The sequence below is a fragment of the Rhinatrema bivittatum genome, chromosome 16 (assembly GCF_901001135.1).
Source record: "Rhinatrema bivittatum chromosome 16, aRhiBiv1.1, whole genome shotgun sequence".
NCBI lineage: Eukaryota > Metazoa > Chordata > Amphibia > Gymnophiona > Rhinatrematidae > Rhinatrema > Rhinatrema bivittatum.
In genome coordinates, this window is record NC_042630.1 from 27,966,877 (window position 1) to 27,990,531 (window position 23,655).

The 23,655-nt window shown below is 48.9% G+C and overlaps 1 protein-coding gene across 1 annotated transcript in view; it reads right to left on the minus strand.

Moving 5' to 3' along the window:
• Positions 1-624: 624 nt before the first annotated feature.
• THBS3 (thrombospondin 3) overlaps positions 625-23,655 on the minus strand; it is a 33,836-nt gene continuing 10,805 nt past the window's right edge. The window contains 16 exon segments of the mRNA XM_029580903.1: positions 625-1,537; positions 2,627-2,766; positions 3,909-4,081; positions 4,543-4,739; positions 5,007-5,055; positions 5,529-5,707; positions 6,143-6,289; positions 6,292-6,335; positions 12,166-12,218; positions 12,589-12,707; positions 13,031-13,190; positions 13,502-13,609; positions 20,485-20,595; positions 20,690-20,842; positions 21,162-21,239; positions 23,448-23,588. Coding sequence (XP_029436763.1) covers positions 1,479-1,537; positions 2,627-2,766; positions 3,909-4,081; positions 4,543-4,739; positions 5,007-5,055; positions 5,529-5,707; positions 6,143-6,289; positions 6,292-6,335; positions 12,166-12,218; positions 12,589-12,707; positions 13,031-13,190; positions 13,502-13,609; positions 20,485-20,595; positions 20,690-20,842; positions 21,162-21,239; positions 23,448-23,588 — 1,911 coding nt within the window. The 3' untranslated portion in view covers positions 625-1,478.

Genomic DNA, 23,655 nt, shown 5'->3' on the forward strand with positions numbered 1-23,655 from the left:
AGGGGCACATCTGCCCAGGCCACCGGATCCTCACTGCACTCTGAAGAGGCTGAGCCCCTCCAGCCCCTGTGCTTCTCAGTGCCCATCACTTTGAAAACAATTTGAGACAGTGGCTCCCCCAGATGACTCCAATCAGATCTCATGAATTCACAATAAAGCATTTTTCAAGATCGAGATTCAAATGTGGTGGTTTAATTTTCCCCTTATCCAATGATGTGAGTGTAATTGGGTCTAAACGATTTTATGCACTGCTGTCCTGTTCCGTGTCATGGAGTTTGCTGGCCAGAGATCCCCCCCGAAGGACGTTACCTCTAGGTTCCAGGATAGGCCACTGGGTCTAGACTACGGTTTGGAGAGCACGGATTTAAGACTTGTAGTTAGCACTTAAAATTTACCAGCTGGTGATCCGAAGGCCGGCGTTGGGCTGACCTTCCTCCCGCCTCCAGTCAAAGCCACTCTGAAGGCAGTCAGCATGAGCAAACACGAACCTCGAAGGCACAGGGGGGCTGTGGTGAGGCCGGGGGGGAAAAGCTGCAGTCCTGGGGTGAGGTGACTTACCCGAAGAGGGGGGACAAGGGTAAAGACGGGTGTGCTCCCCCCTACAAGAAAAAAAAGCTCACAGACTACAAAACAATCCAGACTTTATGGGTAACACAGGAGGCCAGTGTCCTCGATAGCAGAACTGGTACCAGTAATGAGGGGACTTTGCGGTTATGTACAAAACAGATGACTGTGGTCATTGAGCATGGAACAGGAAGGCAGTCCCAGCGCCTTCAGCAGAGACTTGTCGTGCTGGGTGTTGGTGGAAAGCATTCAGGGAGTCCTGGAGTTGCGGCCGCAGGCTGCAATGTTGTCTACGGGGTGAGAACTTAACAGGTTCCATGGGGACTGCTGAAAAGAAAATATTCCGATGGAAGGATCTCCGGTGACATGCAAAAAAGAAAAAACCAAAAAATCATACAGAGTTCAGGGCTGGAGACTTGAGGACCCTGTCACCCCCTGGTCTCTTCCCGAGAGGTCACTCTTCCGCCTGAGAGGTCTCAGGTTGGGATTATGTTAATACAGATTACAGGGAATGTTTGTCCATAGAGCTGACTCTTTAATGTTAGTGCAGAAGGAGTCAGATTAAATAAGAATGGGATGTGCTCCTCCATCACCATTTAGGGAGGTACGGGTGGGTTCTGGGGTGCTGATGGGACAGCTGGGTTGGGCTGGGCCATGGATTTATGGGGGTAGGAACCTGAGGTTGTCTGCCAGTGGTGCCGTGGTTAAGGGTGAGAGCGTGTCACAAATGGGGCTGTCACCGAGTGCCGGGGCGACGGAGGCTCCAAATCTGCTGGCACCCAGTCTGCGGCACAGTGGGAAAGATGGGGTTGGGTCTGCCAGCTCCTCCCCAGCTCCCGCAGGTGATGGGTGAAGAGTGAGGACGTGGGGGGGTCGGTCTGGTGCCCAGCTGGTATCGCCACACGATGACTCGCTCACTCCCTCCCTTCTAGCAGGTACCTCCGGTAAGGCTCAAAATCCTCTGGGATGGTGTCTGTACAGGGAAGAAAAGAGGGGAGGAAGGCAGGAAGATAAGAAGGTTCATTGCACACCCACAATAGGACAAAATTGTAGGCATCAGAAACTGCCCTTCCTTCCCCTGTCCACTTTGGGGTCCAGCCATGCTGGGGTGTTTATAGCAACATAGTAAATGAAGGCAGATAACGATCAAAAGGGTCCATCCAGTCTGCCCAGAAAAGTGTTTAGAGTTGTTACTGCTGCTCAGTGTAGTTACCTCTATGCCTTCCGTTTAGCGTTGCAACTCCTGCTCTGTGCATCACTTTTAAGACACCAACTGAAATTATACCACTTAACACATCTTAGTTACACCAGTGTGAGTGTGCCCTGGATAGAAGACAGCTCTCACTGTTTCACGAGGATAGGCATGCTCTGGATATAAGGGAGCTCCCACTATACACTAGTGTGAGTGTGCTCTGTATAAAAAGGAGATCTCGCCATTACTGCAGTGTGAATGCGCCCTAGATATAAGGGAGTGCTTTCTTTTATACTGGTGTAACTGTTTAGTGGATATAAATAAACTTTCACTGTTACACTAGTGTAAGTGTGCACTGGCTATAAGGCAGCTCTCACCATTACATCAGTGAAAATGTGCCCTAGATATAAGGGAGTGCTTTCTTTTATACTAGTGTAAGTGTATACTGGATATAAATAAACTTTGACTGTTACACTAGTGTAAGTGTGCACTGGCTATAAGGCAGCACTCACCATTACATCAATGTGACTATGCCCTTGATATAAGGGAGCACTCTGCATTACACCAGTGTAAGTGTACACTGGATATAAGTGAACCTTGCTGTTACAGTAGTGTAAGTAAGCTCTGGATATAAAGTAGTTCTCACCATTACATCAGTACGAATGTTCCTTAAATGTGAGGGAGTGCTCTCTGTTACACAAGTGTAAGTGTGCTCTGGATATAAGACAGCTCTCACCATTACATCAGTACGAATGTTCCTTAAATGTGAGGGAGTGCTCTCTGTTACACAAGTGTAAGTGTGCTCTGGATTTAAGTGAACCTTGCTGTTATACTAGTGTAAGTGTGCTCTGGATATAAGACAGCTCTCACCATTACACCGATACTGCAGGTTGGACCAGATAATGTTCTCCTGAGAAAAGCAGAAGACCCCCAGGCGGCCCCCTCGCATGCTGCTGTCAAGGATCACCCCAGAGTCGGCCACGAGGCTCGGCCCCTCGTACAGCTTCACCCTGAAGACAGAAGACACAGGACTTTACAGAGACCCCGGAATGGGAAGGAGAGAGGTGGGGGGGCTCTGACATTGTGCACTAGCACAGTCTCCCTTTTTTTCCAGCCCTCTGAGTCTTTCATGCAGGGATTGGGCCCCCAGGGTCAGCCTCTTAAGGAGCTGCTGGGACCGAGGACCCGTGCGAGGAAGATTTAACAGGACTGGTTGGTGGTGGTGGCGGGGGGGGGGGGGGGGGGTTGAAAGTGGGGGCACCCTGTCACCTACAGAGCTACACTGCAGGTGCCTGAGGGCCTTGGGCTCTGTTATTGAGTTGCCCACATCCTTTAAGGCCCCCCTCAAGTGGTGGGGGGAGCTGGTGGAGAGACCTTTTGGGTGATGGAGGCGTGCAGAGACCTCCCTGAGAGCGGATCCATGACCTCACCCTGCACGGGAGGGGCGGTGGCGGGGGAGCCAGGGAGGGAGAGTTCTCAGGCCCCTGCACCTGGCCTCAGCCCCAGGCCCCCCCCCCCCCCCCAACCCAGGCCTGGTGCTTTGTATCCCGGCCTTTGCCTGGGAACGTCTTTCTGCGCCTCTCCAAGGCATTCCGGGCAGGGATTGGGTTACTATGGCGATGCGGACAATGCGCCGCTCAGGTCTGGCCTCGGCCTGTGAAGTCACCAGTGAAATTGGTTTGTGTAAATGGGGATTTGTTTTGTTCTTGTTTCTTTCTTCTTAAAAAGCATCTCTTGGGCCCAGTCTGAGCCTGTTTTCCTATCTTTTTTTTTTTGGGGGGGGGGAGGGTAGAGGGGAAGTGGCAGTAGAAGAAACATCTGGTGACTGATGTAAGCCCGCCTCTGTGCCTGCCCAGATTTATTCCACACCGTACCAGGAGTCTGCAAAGCACCACTGGAGTTTCTCCAAGGAACGTCAAAAATGTAATCCCCACAGTGCTGCCACCACAGGAAAGGGGATTAGGGGCGGGTAATTACCCCCCTTTCTTTTAAGCCCTTACCTATATTTGTTTAATGATAAATCTGCCATTTCACTCAACTGAGAACTGGAAGCTTTAAGAGTGGCCACCATTAACATCCCACTACCCTACTTCATGGCCTCTTCCCCTACCTTCATCCTCTCCCTTGCTGGGTTTGGGATTTTGCTGCTCACCTCATGTAACCCACTTGGGGCCTGTGCATAAGCTGCCAGCGATATGAAGTCTTGTCCTTCCAGCCCACATTTCGGGGGTCCTTCCAGAGTAGCCTCACCTGGTCTGGGGTGTGCCCCGTATGCCAGAGGGCATTCCGCATCTGCTCCCCAGGACCTGTCTTGGACTTCACAGCCTGCAGGAGAAAAGGGTGGGAGGATAAGGTGCACTGCTGGACTGAAGACTGGTGAAGGAATGAGCAAACGGGCAACATCCATCAGCCAGTCAACACTCAACAACAGCCAGTCAACACTCAACAACAGTCACTCAACATCCATCAGCCATCAGTCAACATCCATCAGCCATCAACCACTGGTCAACTTTCGTCAGTCAACACTCAACAACAGTCATTCAACATCCATCAGTCAACATCCATCAGCCAATGGTCAACTTTCATCAGTCAGCACTCAACAACCATCAGCCATAAGTCAATAACTAGCAGTCATAAGCCAACATCTACTGTTCATTGGTCAGCAGGGCAGACGGACAACAGGTGGGTGTATTTTAAAGGGGCATGGAGTAATTTGAAACCTTGAACGTGAAGGTTTTGCCAGGTGCAGAGATTGCATAGCCACCCTCCCCGCCACTACTACTAACCTTGAGCTGCAGCCCTGGCTCTGCCAGGGCTCGGAAGGGTGTGGCCTGCCAGTATGTCTGCTCTGTTTGCTTCCACATCACCACATAGAAGCTAGCACTGTCCTGGTAGCTAAAAATGAAGCCGGCATAGTCGTCATCTGTTATGGTATTAACATGGAAGGTGCCCTCAAAGTCTACGCCGTTGAAGGCAGTGTAACCTGTGGCAGTCAGGAGGCAGGGAGATAAAGGAGTCAAATCAGTTAAAAGAGGAGCCAAGAGAGGAAAAGCACGGGGAGAGATTTGATTACTAAAGAAAGGGGACACATCTGGTTATTGGGGAGAAAGCTAAGCATATGGCTTCGGGGAGAGGTTCACATCTGGTGACGTTGATGCAGGGATCACTTTCCATGCTGCTTACATATGGGAAAACTCCATCTGAGCCCCCAGGCTGAAGGTGGGGACGAGGGGGTACCATCCTCACGTACCTACTGCCAGGCCAGGGTCACTGTTCATTGTCTGGACGATCTCCATTCCCTGCGGGAAGAGAGGAGGTAGAGAAGGAAGTGGCCGTCTGTTAGGAGCACCTGACAGCAGGTAGAGAGCCCCCCCCCCCCTTGTAATGCGGTACAAATAATTGCCCCAAGATGGGGTAACAGCATCGGCGGAGCTGGATCATAGCTGCAGCACCCTGCCATTGCTTGTGTCGCAGAGATTCAGGCTAGTAAGACCCTTCCACAGACACGGCCCTGAGAAGTAGATTTCTCCGATCTCAGGTGGGTCTTTTGGTGGGCCATGGCTAGATGTTAGAATAAAGCAGGGGGAAGGGGGGGTGAGCCTGCAGGATCCTTGGGAGAAGTTCCCGAGAGACCTCCGGGAGCGATCGGGGGCGGGGGCGGGGGGGCGAGCACCGCTCCTGTTAAAGTCCGCGTGCTTCTCCCTCCCCTATTCCGCTCCTCCTCCAAAGTGACGCCGTTGCTGGCTCAGGCCCATCCCAGCTTGCTGGTTACCTGGTTCAGAACAACCCAGTTTGGGTCAATCTGCGCATCTCCCTCCGGGTCCAGTATGACGGTCTGGTAGGCCCTGAAGTCCGTCAAGGTGACCTCGGCGCTCTCGGGGCAGACGTCCAGGGGGTCGATCACGGTGTCGTTATCAAAGTCCTCCTCGCAGATGTCCCCTACACCATCCCCTGTAGGAAAGAGCAGACGGCAGACGTTCAGGGATGGCAGGGAGGCAGGTCCTGGGAGCCAGAGACAGGCTCTCGAGCTTTCTCCCGGGGGCTGATGTGGCTTTGGCAACTGGACACTGCTGCCCTGGTAGTGGATTGGTCAGGCGGCACCTTGAGGACCTAGGGGGGTCAAAAAAGGTTAGTAAGTGGTGAGTGGGGGGTAGAGGGGCCTGGGCCTAGGAGTCTGGGGGTCCCACTGCCAGCTCTGCCACCAGCTCCCCTCTGTGTCCCTGGGCGATCCCTTTTTATTGTTCGACTGTTCTTGGCACCCCAGAGGTGCCTGCGCGGCCGCTCCTGAAGCATACGTTTGGGAGAGGGTTGAGAGGCGGTCCAGAGTGTGAAAAAGGGGTGCCCCGGCCTGGGAATGACCCCCATCACCCCCCCGAGAGCACTCGCCATTCGTATCCTTCTGGTTGGGGTTGTGGATTAAGCGGCAGTTATCGGGTCCTGGAGGAACGTAGTCCGGGATCCCGTCATTGTCATCGTCCTCGTCACAGTCATCCCCAATGCCGTCGTTGTCCGAGTCCAGCTGGGAGCTGTTGGGATCTCTGGGCAGTTATCCTTCGTATCCTGGTGACCGTCCCCATCACTGGCAGTAAGGAAAAGTCAAAAGCCACAACCATTCACTGCCTGCTCTTCAGCTGCACATTTCACTCCTGTTCCAGTATGGAGACACCTCCCCCTCCCCCCCCCCCCCAACAGAGCTCTGACTATGCACCTCAATCCTACCCCACAGCACTGCCTCTTCCAATACTGACACCCCCTATACACAGCTCTGACCATGCACCTCAGTCCTGCCCCTCAGCACTCCCTGTTCCAGTACTGATACCTTCTATACACAGCTCTGACCATGCACCTCAGTCCTGCCCCATGGCACTCCCTGTTCCAGTACTGATACCCTCTATACACAGCTCTGACCATGCACCTCAGACCTGCCCCATGGCACTCTCTGTTCCAGTACTGACACCCCCTGTACACAGCTCTGACCATGCACCTCAGTCCTGCCCCACAGCACTCCCTGTTCCAGTACTGATACCCTCTATACACTGCTCTGACCATGCACCTCAGTCCTGCCCCATGGCACTCTCTGTTCCAGTACTGACACCCTCTATACACAGCTCTGACCACGCACCTCAGTCCTGCCCCACGGCACTCCCTGTTCCAGTACTGACACCCCCTATACACAGCTCTGACCATGCACCTCAGTCCTGCCCCACAGCACTCCCTGTTCCAGTACTGATACCCTCTATACACAGCTCTGACCATGCACCTCAGACCTGCCCCATGGCACTCTCTGTTCCAGTACTGACACCCCCTACACACAGCTCTGACCATGCACCTCAGTCCTGCCCCATGGCACTCTCTGTTCCAGTACTGACACCCCCTGTACACAGCTCTGACCATGCACCTCAGTCCTGCCCCATGGCACTCTCTGTTCCAGTACTGACACCCCCTGTACACAGCTCTGACCATGCACCTCAGTTCTGCCCCACGGCACTCTCTGTTCCAGTACTGACACCCCCTGTACACAGCTCTGACCATGCACCTCAGTCCTGCCCCACAGCACTCCCTGTTCCAGTACTGACACCCCCTATACACAGCTCTGACCATGCACCTCAGTCCTGCCCCACAGCACTCCCTGTTCCAGTACTGATACCCTCTATACACAGCTCTGACCATGCACCTCAGTCCTGCCCCACAGCACTCCCTGTTCCAGTACTGATACTCCCCATACAAAGCTCGGACCATGCATCATTTTCCAGCTCTGCAATAAATCTTAGGATCTCCTCTCCTTAAAGAAAGAACCTTTAAGCATAGGATTGTGCCAGCAAAGAGCTAGATTTAAGTGTGCAGACAAATCCTGGTAGGGATTGCTTGGTTCAGTTTCTGCTGCCAGTAAAATCTGGTGGCTGAACTCTGCAGTCAGATTTGGAGCTGCTTAGGACCCTTTCAGCCGTGTCTGGCTTTTGGATCCTCCTGGGGAGTTGGAGGATTTGGGGGGGGTGGGTGCTGTGACAGCTGGAGGAGTGCCTGAGCTCTTTACCACATGGCTGAGCTAGTATAAAGGTCCCCAGCAGGAAGAGTTGGGCTTAAGGCCTCCCCTGCCCGCCCCTCCAATGTGTGCAGCTGCCAACTCACATCAGCTCAGTGAGCTGGGGATGAAAACCCTTCCCCCACCTTCCCGGGTGCCCACTGCAGAGCGCAAACGCAGCTGGGAAGCCCGAGCTGTGTTCCCCTGCGGGCCCGGCACCACCATCGGACAGCCTGCTGGCATGGGCAGGGACTGGTCCAGGCTGGACAGGTTCACCCAAACCATCCAGGGCCAAACTAGGTCCCAGTGTGGGCGGGTTCGGGGGTGGGGGGGAGGTCATCGGCTGGACTTAAAGACCATGGTTCATTCTATGGCTTTACATCACGTTGGTTATTGCAACGCTCCTCGTTAAAACAGCACTTAAATGCATCCAAATGGTTCACAGTAACACGGCCAAGTTATTATTTGGAGCAAAAAAAAAAAAAAAGCTCAGATCCCATTATCCCATTTTTAGCTGAGCCTCACTAGTTCCCGGTTACTTTTAGAATCCCAATTAAAAATTCTTATTTCTGTTTTTAAATCTCTACCTAGAGGTTATCTCCAATATCTCTCAGACCTCCTGCTCCCCTATAATTTTCCTCGTGCCCCCTGTGGTCATCTCCACTAGCAGGAAGCAGAGGTCAGGCCAGACAGTCCCTGGCCTAACTGACCAGGCCTCATGCTAATGCTCGGGTCTAGCCCAGCGCTCAGCTAACCCCATCAGAGTCACAGAGGAAAGTAATATAGTAATAACGGCGGAAAAGACACCAAATGGTCCATGTAGTCTGCCCAGCAAGCTTCCTCCGGCAGTATCTACCGCCCCATGCAGGTCACACCCAGCTTTCTTTTAAGGGTAGCAACTACTGCCGCTCCTTGCAGGTTACCCCCAAGCCTTATATACTAACATAGCAACAATTTGTACTGGGCGAGGAGCCTTCTTGAAAATTCAGATAGCACTGCTCGACGTGCTTGGCTTGTGGACTTGGCCGTAAAAGCCGTCCTGTGCTTTTTCCCTAACGTCTGTGCATCAGACCATAAAAGTCAGGGCTGAGACGACCCGAAGACTTCCTGATTTTTTTTTTTTTTTGTGGAACCATTATAGAATAAAGTCCCCTCTCAGTTCAGGCAGGAGACAAATTATCTTAAATTTTAGACGGGGATAAAGATATGGAGCTCCATAGTCAGCTGCTGGCCAGCTTAGGGCACTCAGCTCTCTCAGGGCCGGTCAGCGCCGTGGGATTTTTTTTTTTTTAAATCCAGCCATCTGTCCGGCTAAGTCCGAACGTAGCCGGACAAAAGGTGCTGAATGTGAACCTCTTGGTTCTTAGTGATTGTCCTTTCTTTGTTCTTTTACTGACCGCTTGGGACAATATTCAGCCAGGATTGTATGCTTGATTTGCAGTTTCTATAAAGTTTATTGATGTAATTACTAGTACAAGTTTAAGTTACTATGGGCCCAGTATTCAAAGAGATCCAGTTATCTTTGTTATCCAGATGAAACTTATCCGGATACCTTAGAAGGGATAGTCAGCGGCACAGCTATGCTGCTGAATATAACCGGATAAGTTCTACTTAGCCGGATGAGTTATAGTTGGTTAACTTTCGACCTGCTATTGAGCAACTCTTAACTTATCCGGTTAAGATAACTGGATATGTAAGCCCGTCTCGATCCGTCCATTGCTCATCCCCAAGTTATCTGGCTATCTATCTACTTAGTGGAATAAATACTTCTCCGGTTAAGTGAGGGCTGCTGAACATAGCCGAATATTCAGTGGCTGTCACTTAGCCAGATAAGACCCTATTCGTCTGACTAAGCAGAGCTAAATATCGGCGCCTATGTTAATTATTGTTGTATTGTATGTGTAGTTTATATTTGATTGTATTTATTTATGGCAGTCTTTTTGATTTATACGGTGCTTTGATATTTGTATACTACATTAAATAAACCACAATAAATGTCAGGCAGCCTCAGACGGGGGCCTAGATTGGCTCTTTTCTTATTTGAGGGAGAGACTGCTGGAAGTGCATACAAGGGATGAGAGGGCGGAGGTTTATAGTTTAAATTGTGATGTACCTGAAGGCTCCCCTTTATTCCCCCATTTCCTTTTTAATGTCCTTTTGCAGCCACTGGGGGGCGTCGCTTCATGGCTTGCGATTTCAGAGATATATTTATGCAGATGATGTCCAGATTGTTTGCCCTCTGGGAAAGGACCCTGGAATGAACTCGGACAGGGTTCAGAATGGTCTGCAGCATTTAGGGAGTTGGCTGCGGGAGAATAAGTTGATATTGAATGAGGAGGAAACAAGAGAGGATGGTTTTCTAGTAACGGGTTCCCGGGCCTGGCCTTCAGTTAAGGGTGGGAAAGAAATTTGTGATGATGTTCATGAAATTCAGAACCTGGGGAGGGGGATTTATGATGATAAATGGTCCTTTGTGCTGCATGTATCTCTGATGGTGAGGAGGATATTTTTAAAGATGCGGCACTTGTGAAAAATAAGGAATAGAGTGAATGGGGGAGTGTTTGGGACTATAGCACAGGCACCAGTCATGCCGCATTTTGATTATTGCAACGGGTTATTGACGGGAGTTACGGGGAAGAGCTTGCAAAGACTCCAGATGATGCAAAATATGGCAGCCAGACTGATTTGGGGCTGCCCTAGGCATATTAGTGCTAGGCCGCTTTTGAGTGTGTTATCCTGGATACCAGTGAGGGAGAGAAATGTATTTAAGGCCGTAACCCTAATGTATAAGGTCCATCGTGGTAAGGGAGCCGGCTATGTGGCGAGCAGGGTACGGAAATATCTTCCCAGGCAGATGCTGCCTTCCTCAGGAGAGACACTTTTTATGGCTCCAGGGATCAAGCAGGTGAAAAAGGAAGGGTCCAGGAAGAAGATGTCCTCAGTAGTGGGGCCTCTGTTGCTTTAGCTATTAGACCGGAGGCCAGCTATTTGGGTTGTAGAAAAAAGGTGAAATCGTGGCCGTTCCAATGTTTTAATCAGGGTAATCTTGTTGTGCGTGTATTGTATTTTTATTGTACGTTATTGATGTTAAACGCCTTGGTCAGCTTGCTGTTAGCGTGGTGTAAAAGTGTAATAGATAAATAAATACATACTGTTTCATTAGTATCTTTCGCCCGCAGTCACAGCTAACTGAAATGGCTTTTATGGAGAAGGATCACCTACTCGTTGCGAGGGAACTGGACAAGGATGACAACATTTGGGGAAAGTACTGGACTTATTTGAAAAATGAATTCTTGTCACTGGTGAATGGGGAGAGGAGGGTCTCAAGGGCTTTGCGTGGGTCAGATAGGTCTGTCGAACGGAAGTTACCCTGTTGCATGGATTTCCTGGATCTTGCTTGCCTATTTGATAATAATTGTCTTGTAGTTTTAGGTGTGCATTATATGTTAAATAAAGTGTTACAAAAAAACCAAAAATGTCAGGCATCCAAACCTAGGCGGAAACTTTCATCTTCGCAGGTTGTGACACTTTGGAAAGGACTCACAAGGGAAGCTCCTGAGGAGATGTGCGTTCCAACATTTGTGGGTTTTTTTGAAAGTGTCACAACCTGGTAAGGCCAGCTCCATGTCAGTACCAGTAACATACCCTAGGGTCTACCCATCACCACATCTGTACCAGTAACATACCCTAGGGTCTACCCATCACCACATCTGTACCAGTAACATACCCTAGGGTCTACCCATCACCACATCTGTACCAGTAACATACCCTGGGCTATACCCAGCTCCAGGTCTGTACCAGTAACATACCCTGGGGTCTACCCCAGCTCTGTGTCTGTGCCAGTAATATACCCTGGGCTCTATCCCATCACCACATCTGTACCAGTAACATAGCCTGGGCTATACCCAGCTCCAGGTCTGTACAGTAACAAATCCTGAGGTCTACCCCAGCCTTACAGCTGCATCAGTTCATACCCTGGGCTCTACACCAGTCCCACAACTATACCAGTAACATATCCTGGATTCTACACCAGCCCCACATCTGTACCAGTAACATACCCTGGGTTCTACACCAGCCCCACATCTGTACCAGTAACATACCCTGGGCTCTACACCAGCCCCAAGTCTGTACCAGTAACATACCCTGGGCTCTACACCAGCCCCAAGTCTGAACCAGTAATATACCCTGGGCTCTACACCAGCCCCACATCTGTACCAGTAACATACCCTGGGCTCTACACCAGCCCCACATCTGTACCAGTAACAACCCTGGGCTCTACACCAGCCCCAAGTCTGTACCAGTAACATACCCTGGGCTCTACACCAGCCCCAAGTCTGTACCAGTAACATACCCTGGGATCTAACCAGCACCACATCTGTATCAGTACCTGTCCTCATTGGTGTCACACATATCTCCCACCAGATCACTATCAGCATCTGTCTGGAGGAAAAAAGAGAGTCTTGAGTGAATATCTGGGTACTGGAAGCTGCAATCCTCAGGGATCTGGAGCCAGCCACACACCTGGGGCCGGCCGCATACACCATAGCCAGCTGCAAACTCTAGCTCTGGGGGACAGGGTGGGGGAAGGAGCGAGAGGTAGGGAAAGATGACGGTAAGTACTGAATCCAGGACTGCCTGAGGGCTATCATCTGAGGGAGCCTGGAGAGGTGGGTCGGGCACTCCAAATCAAAACAGAAAATGCTAAACAGGTTAATTCTAGTTGCTCTGAGGGATTCCCCATATCAGTGCATGAAGACCCTGCTTTCTGACTGGACAGGGGTCTGCACCCATAGCTGGCCTGCTCCTATACCTGAGTTGGATTGCTGATCTCAGGACAGCTGTCACAGGCATCCCCCACGCCATCTTCATCCCGGTCTGTCTGCAGTGGGTTCGGCACCTTGGCGCAGTTGTCCAATACGTTGGGGATACCTGGGGAGTTATGCCAGAAGGTCAGTGTATCCTGATATTCATCCTAGCCAGTCCCTTCACAATCTCTATCCACTGAGCTGTCAAGTCCTCCTCTGGGAGCCCATTTCCACCTTAGCCTCTCCACCATAGAGTCCTATCCCAACCCTAGAAGGACCTCTCTCCCCTGAGCTTGCCCCAAGCCTTGTCCTAGACTCCTACCAAGAGATTCTCTAATATAGGATTAACCCTGAGATTGTACTAAGATGACAGGGGCCATGACTAGCCTAGTTCGCCTAATGTCCCCGTGGATGACAGCCCTATGACCCGGCCTCCCCGCCACTTACCATCTCCGTCAATATCGTTGTCACAGGCGTCTCCTTCTCCATTACTATCTGTGTCTTTCTGGTCATTGTTGGCAACATTGGGGCAGTTGTCACAGGCATCCCCGAAAGAGTCGGTGTCCGAATTCTGCTGGTCCTTATTTGAGACCAGGCGGCAGTTATCCTGTGGGTACCAGAGGCAAAGTTCGTCAGGGAGCCAAGACCGGTGTGCGCACACTGCACACTTAACGCATGCGCAATATCAGTGCACACCTACGCCCAAGGCTCCCTGTATCCTGTACTAACACTGTCTCTCTGCTAAGACCAGCGATCTGGCCTGGGAGAAGGAAGCAACCTTGCTCAGTTTACCAAAAGCCTCCAGCTCCTCCCCCTCCACCTCACCCCAGACTGCTGTGGCTCTACGCAGCGGCTCTAACCTCCCTCCCCTGCCCTGCCCTGGGCACAGGACACACGATGGAACCCCTAAATCTGCACCTCCACATTCCTGATCCCGTCCCCGTCTGCATCTTCGTCACACTGGTCCCCGATTCCATCGTTGTCCGCATCCTCCTGCCCAGAGTTTGGGGTCAGGGGGCAGTTATCCTGCAAGGAGAAGGAAAGGGTAATATGGCGAGCAGGAAGGCAGTAGAGGCACCCCCATACTGTAAATACAAGGCAGGCCTCACTGATTCTCCCGATGGGCTCATTGGAGAATGGAGATAAAAGGTAACATGGATAAGTGTGGGGTAATATGGTGCACAAGAAGAGGCAAGTGTGATAAATGCTGAAGGAGACGATATTTATTATCACTAACCAGAATAAAGATTGGAAGGGGGGGGGCTTCTAAGCTGGGAGGGAGTGTGCAAAGCTGAACAGCTGCAGCCAGACCAGGGGATAGGTTGTCATGCATTAAACAAGGGTTGGAATCAAAGATTGGGGATCTCATTCTACAAACAGAATCAGAAACCAAAAAAGTGGAACCCAGCAAATACTTATAAATAATAGCCTAAGAAGGTGTCAGCAAGCCTGACATTGTGTGACTTTCAAAAAAGACACCAACCAGTCTTCTCAATCATTCACCTTCTTCAAATTTTAATGCTTTAAACAAATTATTTTTATAACTTTTTTTCATTTTTCTTAATAGATGGAGGATTATAACTGAAACTTTATAGATGGAGGATTATAACTGACACTGATATCGAAAAGTGCTTTAACAGCATGGAATAAGATACGAGTTAGCAATCATCTTTCAATCCCTGCACTTTCATACAGTTTTGGAATCATAAACTGGCTCTACAAAAATCTTGAATAATTGAATGTAGGAACAAGATAATTCCTCCATCTCCACTAGATAATCTATAAGAACCAGTGTATGCCAAAATTGTACATCCTAAGAGCTGAAGGTGATATGGATCTTATACAAATTGATCACACATATAGAGCTGCTGTAATAGGCCTCCAGGCATACCTAACTGCATCAACAGACCCACAGGATAAAAAATTGCTGAAGTATTAATGTGAACAGCCAAAATTGATCTCCTTCCTTAAACATGGACAAGCCTTCTGACAAGTAGAAGGAATAGGTGAGAACCTATCAAAGTACGTGGGGAAAGAGGCAACAGAATTTGCAAAACAAAAGCAAAAACCTTTTACAGAATAAGGTCAACAATCAAGGAAAATCACTTGGCAAAAAGCACAGATACAGTGGGAAAGACAAACAGGTACATCAGAAAATTTGACATGGAATGTCTGAGTAGGTTTACGTTCTCCTGAGAAGGTTTGAAGATGAGAGATTGATAATCACAGTGCAGGACTACAGACAAGATGGTTCATGGGCAGCAGAGAAAAACTGGTAAAAACAGACAAATGCAGAGTCTGGAAAACAGAACTGGAAACGGGGGCACATCTCATCGCTGGGTGACTCGCTGAGGTCAAAAGGCCTGTCTAGAGAAACACACAATAAAGGTGGCACGGCTCATCCACTGGAAACTAGAAACACTATAACATCGCTGTTTCGGAAAACCACCGAGGACTACAGAGGGTGAAGAAGTCGTGACCACCTGGCACATTCCTATTCCACCCGATAAAAAGCTTGATGCTGGAAACATGAAAGCAGAAAAAGACTATTATGGCCTATCCAGTCTGCCCATCCATACAACCTACTCAGCTCTACAAGCCCACCACTCCTTCAGAGATCCCCATGTTTTTTATCCCATGCTTTCTTAAATTCAGACACTGTCCTTGTCTCCACCACCTTCAAAGAGAGGTTGTTCCATGCATCCACCACCCTCGCTGTACAGAAACATTTCCTTAGATTACTCCTTAGTCTACTCCCTTTCAACCTCATCCCATGACCCCTCATTCTATAGCCTCCTTCCATTGTACATGGAAACCTTTGCAATATTTGAATGTCCCTATCATAGCTCCCCTATCTCACCTTTCCTCTAGGATGTACATGTTTAGATCTTTAAGTCTATCCTCATATGCTTTAGAACGAAGTCCACTGAACATTTCAGTGGCCTCCCTCTGGCCCGACTCCTTCCTGTTTATATCCTTATGAAGGTGTGGTCTCCAGAACTGCGCACAGTATTCCCAGTGAGGTCTCACCAGGGACCTGTCCAGGGGGCAGTATCACCTCCCTTTTCCTGCTGATCATTCCTCTCCCTATGCAGCCAAGCATCTTTCTGGTTTTTGCCATTGCCTTATCCACCTGTTTGACCACCTTAAGATCATCAAATACAATCACCCTGCATCCCACTCTTCTTTCATGCTTAGAAGAATTTCACTGCTGTACCTTTTCCTTGTTTTTTTTTTTTGCAGCCCAAATATATTACTCTGCATTTTTTAGCCGAAAATCTTAGCTGCAAGACCTTAGACCATTTCGCGATCTTCACTTGATCCCTCCTCATGTTCTCCACACCTTCCTGGCTGTCTACTCTGTTGCAGATTTTGGTATCTTCAGCAAATAGACAAACCTATCCCGATAATTCTTCTGCAATATCATTCACAAAAATGTTGAAAAGAACCAGTCCGAAGAGCGAGCCCTGTGGCATGAAAACTGGACATTATGGCAGAGTAGAAAAGCAGAAGGACAGCATTCCTGATAGAAGTATCCCTAGACTATTCGTGTCAAGTGACACAAGTCCAAAACGCCTTCTCTGTATTAAATACCGAAGAAAGAGATTAAAGTGTTATCTGAAAAGAAAGAAGAAACCCAATGCATACAGAAATTCCATAATTCAATCAGAAACAAAAAAAAACCTTATTATGCTGGGTGACTCTGTCATCAGAGGCACTAATCTGGGAACTCTCAGCGAGGGAAACACTACAGTTAAAAGCCTCCCAGGATCATTGGCCAGCAGAAATGCTATTCAAATAGTCAGTGACAGTAGAATGTCACCCCCCAAATACAAATGCAATAAAAAAGGGCAAAGTGGATAACAAAAGTCAGCTAAATAAGTCACACAGAGAGTCCAAGAAAAACATTAACCTGTACCACAACAGCTGGAAAGCTATGTGCACAAATGCTCGTAGCTTGGGCAATAAAATCCCAGACCTGCAAGCCCTAATGGTGGAGGCGGACTTGGACATTATTGCTGTCACGGAGACGTGGCTCACGGATTCACATGATTGGGATACGGCAATACCGGGCAATAACTTGTTAAGGAGGGACAGAGAGGACAGGAAAGGGGGAGGAGCGGCTCTTTATGTCAAAAACAATATCCAAGCACCCGAGCTGCAGGGAAGATGGGGAAAAGAAGCAGCTTTATGGGCCGTCCTAAAAAAAGATGATGGGGCATCCATTTTTATTGGCGTGGTTTACAGGCCTCCAAATCAAATGGAAGTACTAGACAGAGATCTGATTGAAGACATCCAAACGATGAGTAAGAAGGGAGTCATGGTGAATGTTGGAGATTTTAATCTACCGGATGTAAACTGGAAAATCCCCTCTGCAGAATCTAACAATAGTAGAGCGATAGTGGATGCCCTGCAAGTGGCTCTGTTCAAACAAATGGTAATGGAGCCTACGAGGGAGGGAGTTATACTCAATTTAGTGCTCACTAATGGAGATAATGTCTCTGATGTCCAGGTGGGCGCCCACCTCAGCACCAGTGATCATCAAACGGTATGGTGTTTCATATCACACAAAGGATACGGAGAAGAAGCACGAAGACCCGGGGAAGTACCTGGAGGAAGAACTAGAAGGATGGGAGAAAATGAGAGATGTGGAACAACAGTGGGCCAAACTAAAAGGAGCAATTACTGAAGCGACTAATCTATATGTTAGAAAAGTAAAGAAAAGCAAGAAGAGAATGAAACCTGTCTGGTTCACAAAGGAGGTGGCTGATAAAATAAAAGTTAAAAGAACATCGTTTAAGAAATATAAAGGATCTGAAAGGGAGGATCACAAGGAAAAATATCTGGTAAAACTGACGGAGGCGAAGAAAGTAATCAAGACAGCAAAAAGTCAAGTGGAAGAAAGGATTGCCAAAGAGGTAAAGCAAGATGACAAAACATTTTTCAGATACATCAGAGAAAGGAGAAAAGTCCAAAGTGGTATAGTGAAATTGAAAGGTGAAAAGGATCAATGTGTGGAGAGAGACGAAGAGATGGCAGAAATATTAAACGAATACTTCAGCTCTGTGTTCACTAAAGAGGACCCAGGAGAAGGACCGTCGCTAGTTAACAAGAAACTGGAGGGGAGTAGAGTAGATGTAACTCCATTTACAGAAGAGAATATATGGGAAGAGCTAGGAAAACTAAAAGTGGACAAGGCCATGGGGCCTGATGAGGTTCATCCCAGGATACTGAGAGAGCTCAGAGATGTGCTGGTGGGTCCACTACGTGACCTGTTCAATAGATCCCTGGAAACGGGAGTGGTGCCGAGTGATTGGAGAAGAGCGGTGGTGGTCCCACTTCACAGAGTGGGAGCAGAGAGGAGGCTGGAAACTACAGGCCGGTTAGCCTCACCTCGGTGGTGGGGAAGGTAATGGAGTCGCGCTGAAAGAAAGAATAGTGAACTATCTACAGTCGGAAAAATTGCTGGACCAGAGGCAACATGGATTCACCAGGGGAAGGTCCTGTCAGACAAATCTGATTGATTTTTTTGATTGGGTGACTAAGGAATTGGATCGAGGAAGAGCGCTTGATGTCATCTACTTGGATTTTAGCAAAGCTTTTGATACGGTCCCGCACAGGAGACTGGTGAATAAAACATGAAGCTTGGGAGTGAGTGCCAAGGTGGTGGCCTGGATAGCAAACTGGTTGAAGGACAGAAGACAATGTGTGATGGTAAATGGAACTTACTCGAAAGAGAGAACAGTGATGAGCAGAGTGCCGCAAGGGTCGGTGTTGGGACCGGTCCTGTTCAATATCTTCGTGAGTGACATCGCGGACAGGATAGAAGGTAAGGTTTGTCTATTTGCGGATGATACTAAGATCTGCAACAGAATGGACACGCCGGAAGGAATGGAGAGAATGAGACGGGATTTAAGGAAGCTGGAAGACTGGTCGAAGATATGGCAGCTGAGATTCAATGCCAAGAAGTGCAGAGTCATGCATATGGTTTGTGGAAATCCGAAAGAAATGTATTTGATGGGGGGTGAAGGGCTGATGTGCACGGAGCAGGAGAGAAACTTTGGGGTGATAGTGTCTAATGATCTGAAGTCAGCGAAACAATGTGACAAGGCGATAGCTAAAGCCAGAAGAATACTGGGCTGCATAGAGAGAGGAATATCGAGTAAGAAAAGGGAAGTGATTATCCCCTTGTACAGGTCCTTGGTGAGGTCTCACCTGGAGTACTGTGCTCAGTTCTGGAGACCGTATCTCCGAAGGGACAGAGACAGGATGGAGGCAGTCCAGAGAAGGGCGACCAAAAAGGTGGGTGGTCTTCATCGAATGACTTATGAGGAGAGATTGAAGAACCTAAATATGTACACCCTGGAGGAGAGGAGGAGCAGAGGTGATGTGATACAGACTTTCAGATACTTGAAAGGTTTTAATGATCCAAAGACAGTGACAGACCTTTTCCGTTGGAAAAAAAAATCAGTAGAACCAGGGGTCACGATTTGAAGCTCCAGGGAGGAAGACTCAGAACCAATGTCAGGAAGTATTTCTTCACGGAGAGGGTGGTAGATGCCTGGAACGCCCTTCCGGAGGAAGTGGTGATGACCAGAACTGTGAAGGACTTCAAAGGGGTGTGGGATAAACACTGTGGATCCATAAAGTCTTGAGGATGTGAATGAAGAGAAGAGACTTGGGGGTGACTTGTGGGAATGACGGCTACTACCTGGTGATTAATACCCTTATTCAATAAACATACACACGGTTAATGTGACTCCAACATTGCTCCATGCTTCAACGGCAAGAGGAAATGTTGGAAAAAGGATTTGCATTCACAAATAAGCGTGGGAGTACCTTGCTTGTTGCGGCGGTTACTACCCCAAACTAAATAAGCCTGATACTTCACTTTCAATGCATATCCGATGTAGCTCTATGCTTCAATGGCAGGGGGAATGACGATAAGAGGATTTACATTCAGACAACTACCAACAAGGACTGAATTGCATGGTCTGGGTAAACAAATAAGCGTGGGAGTAGCTTGCTTGTTGAGGCGGTTACTACCCCGAACCAACTAAGCCTGATACTTCACTTTGAATTCATATACAGCGCAGCTCACTGCTTCAATGGCAGGGGGGAATGAAGAAAGGAGGATTTATATTCAGACAACAACCAACAAGGACTAAATTGCACAGGCTGGGTAAACAAATAAGCATGGAAGTAGCTTGCTTATTGCAGCGGTTACTACTCCTAACCAATCAGGCTTGATACTTCACTTTGATGGAGTTCCAGCACTGCTCTCTACATCAATGGCGGAGGTGGAAGGAAATTAGAACCAAAAAGTTACCAATAAGGGCCCTGACCTCAGCGGTCAGAGTAACAGATAAGTATGAGAAAAATAAGTGTGAAAGCTTGTTGGGCAGACTAGATGGGCCATTTGGTCTTCTTCTGCCGTCATTTCTATGTTTCTATGAAGAGAGAACAGATCCTCAAGTATCAAATGATGCAATTAGAGACAAAGAAAATGTTGCAGAAAGACACAGAAATAGTTTCAATTGTATAGCATGCCACTTGCCTGATTAAAAAGAACTTCCTTGATATGTTGCCTGTACATATTACATCCTATGAACTCCAGAAGTGGCCTAGTAGTAAATTTGAGAGCTTGAGATCATATCTAACATAGCCTGGTTCACTCTTGTCTTGGTGTGCACAAAACCAACCCATGTGTGGGCACTTATCTCAATGTGGAGTAGCAGGGACCCCCTGAGAAAGGAGATGGAGATGAGAGGAGTCCCCTGATTGTCAGAGAATGTGATCAGGCAGCACCAGGCACCCAGTCCCATAGGTTCATAATGAAGTCACTTTGAAAAGACCTGGAATATGCTTTGTCACGCCACACCCAGGGCTCCCAGACTCACCTGTTTGCAGTGTTTGTGGTTATCAATGCAGGGCATCGGCTGGTCCGGGTATCCATCGATGTCGGTGTCATGGCCGCACACGTGGCCATTGCCTGCCCAGCCCACGTTACACTGCAGCAGGAAGAGGAGAGACCACGGATCACACCTGAGCCTGGAGAATCCCTTCCCTCACCCTGATCTCAAGGGGGGGGGGGGGGGTCCTTACCGCGCAGGAGACCTCGCCGTTCCTCTCAAACACGCAGTGCGCATTCCCATCACAGGGGTTGAAGGCAGGGCTGACACAGGACTTCTTGGGAACACAGCCCAGGCTCTGGTTTCCAATGAAGCCCGTCCTACAGGGACCACACTTGTAGGAGCCCTGCAACGAGCACAGGAAAACACAAGCTGTAGATCACCGGATAAGTTCACAATATCCTGTTGACAGGTCCTGGACTCTTCGTGGGCCGTGACACCCTTAATTGAGTATCAATCTCTGGAGGCCATACATGAAATGTGGAGACCACAGACAGGGTCCCTTCTCCAGGACCAGATCTGCCTATGGCATTTTGGGGTTTGGCACTGCTTTTACTGCTTCCTGTTCTGGAATGCTAGAGAGGGAAGATTAAGTAAAGCAAGCCCAGCAGTGGCAGGACAGGACTGATCCTGGGGTGCTGAGGGAGGCAGCATCATGCACTTACCACAGTGTTGGTGCAAATGGAGTTGGCCGCACAGCCTCCATTATTCCCATCATTACACTCATCAATATCCGTGCAAATCTACAGCCAGGGGATGGGAAGAAAAGAAACAAACACATATCATGTCTAAGGGGATATATGCACCTATGTTTTCACCTGTCCCAGGTATCTCTCACCTGACTTCAGAATCTCCCGTGTCCCCTGGTATTTCACTAAGCTCAGAACCTCACCTGTCCCAGGTATCTCTTACCTGACTCTGGAACCTCCCCTGTTGGCAGCTGGGATTCAATGCCAAGAAGTGCAGAGTCGTGCACCTGGGGTGCAGCAATCCAAAACAGCTGTATGTGATGGGGGGTGAAAGACTAGTGCGCACAGGCTGGAAGAGGGACCTTGGTGTGATAGTGTCTGGGGATCTGAAGATTGCAAAGCAATGTGACAAGGCAATAGCTAAAGCCAGAAGAATGCTGGGCTGCATAGCGAGAGGAATAACCAGCAAGAAAAAGGAGGTGATAATGCCCTTTCACAGGTCCTCGGTGAGGCCTCACCTGGAGTATTGTGTTCAGTTCTGGAGACCGTATTTCATAAGCGACAAAGAGAGAATAGAGGCAGTTCAGAGAAGAGCGACCAAAATGGCGTGGGGTCTATATGAGAAGACCTATGAGGAGAGGATCTGAATATGTATACCCTGGAAGAGAGAGGTGCAGGGGAAGTAAGATACAGACATTCAGATACCTGAAAGGATAAGGATGCACATTTGGCAAACTTTTTCCGTTGGAAAGAAATCAGTAGAATTAGGGGTCACAAAATGAAACTCCAGGGGGAAAGACTCAGAACCAACATCAGGAGATATTTCTTCACGGAGAGGGTGGTGGATGCCTGGAATGCCCTTCCGGAGGAGGTGGTGAAAATGAAAACAGAGAAAGAATTCAAAGGGGCACGGGATAAACATTGGAGATCCCTAAAGGCCAGAGGATGGGAATGAAGAAAAGAGTGCATGGGGGTAACTTGCTGGTGCAGATGTTACTCTCAATAAGCCTTCATACTATTGTTGCAACTCCATCATTGTTCTCTGCTTCAATGGCAGTGGGAAAAGGGGAATTGGATTCAAACAGCAGCCAATGAGGGCTCCGACTTTTACGGTCTGGGGAAACAAATACGCATGGGAGTAACTTGCTGATGCGGTGGTTACTACCCTTAACCAATAAGCCTGATACTTTGAAGCAACTCCAACATTGGTCTCTGCTTCAAAGGCAAGGGGTAACAGGGAATTGGATTCAGACAGCAACCAACCAGAGCCCTGACGTTTACAGTCTGGGAAACTGATAAGCATGGGGGTAACCTGCATGACGCAGCAGATACAATAAGTTTCTATGTCCCTTGGTATTTCACCTGAGCTCACAGCCTCACATATCACCTGGTACCTCTCAGCTAAGTCCAAAATCTCGTCTGTCCCTTAGTATCTTATCTGAGTCTGAAGCCTCACATGTTCTTAGGTATCTCACGTGAGCTCAGAACTTCACCTGCCCCAGGTATCTCTCACCTTAGCTCAGAGGTTCACCTGTCCCCATGTATCTCACCTGAGTTCAGACCCTCATCTGTCCCAGGTATCTCTCATCTGAGTGCAAAACCTCACCTGTCCCCAGGTATCTCACCTGAGCTCAGAACTTCACCTGTCCCAGGTATCTCTCACCTTAGCTCAGAGGTTCACCTGTCCCCATGTATCTCACCTGAGTTCAGACCCTCATCTGTCCCAGGTATCTCTCATCTGAGTGCAAAACCTCACCTGTCTCCAGGTATCTCACCTGAGCTCAGAACTTCACCTGTCCCAGGTATCTCTCACCTTAGCTCAGAGGTTCACCTGTCCCCATGTATCTCACCTGAGTTCAGACCCTCATCTGTCCCAGGTATCTCTCATCTGAGTGCAAAACCTCACCTGTCCCCAGGTATCTCACCTGAGCTCAGAACTTCACCTGTCCCAGGTATCTCTCACCTTAGCTCAGAGGTTCACCTGTCCCCATGTATCTCACCTGAGTTCAGACCCTCATCTGTCCCAGGTATCTCTCATCTGAGTGCAAAACCTCACCTGTCTCCAGGTATCTCACCTGAGCTCAGAACTTCACCTGTCCCAGGTATCTCTCACCTTAGCTCAGAGGTTCACCTGTCCCCATGTATCTCACCTGAGTTCAGACCCTCATCTGTCCCAGGTATCTCTCATCTGAGTGCAAAACCTCACCTGTCCCCAGGTATCTCACCTGCACTTAAAACCTCACTTGTCTCCAAGTATCTCACCTGCTTACTGGCTTTAGCATAGTCCACTCCTACCCCAGAGATGAAGTTGCCCTTGTAGCCCCAGGGACAGGGCTCACATCGGAATCCAGGGGCAGTATTAATGCACTTGGAGCCAGAGAAGCAGGGATTGGCATGAGAACACTGTAAAAAAAACAAAAAAAAACCCAGGAAGACAGATGGAATGTGAAAGAGAGATATTAATAGACAG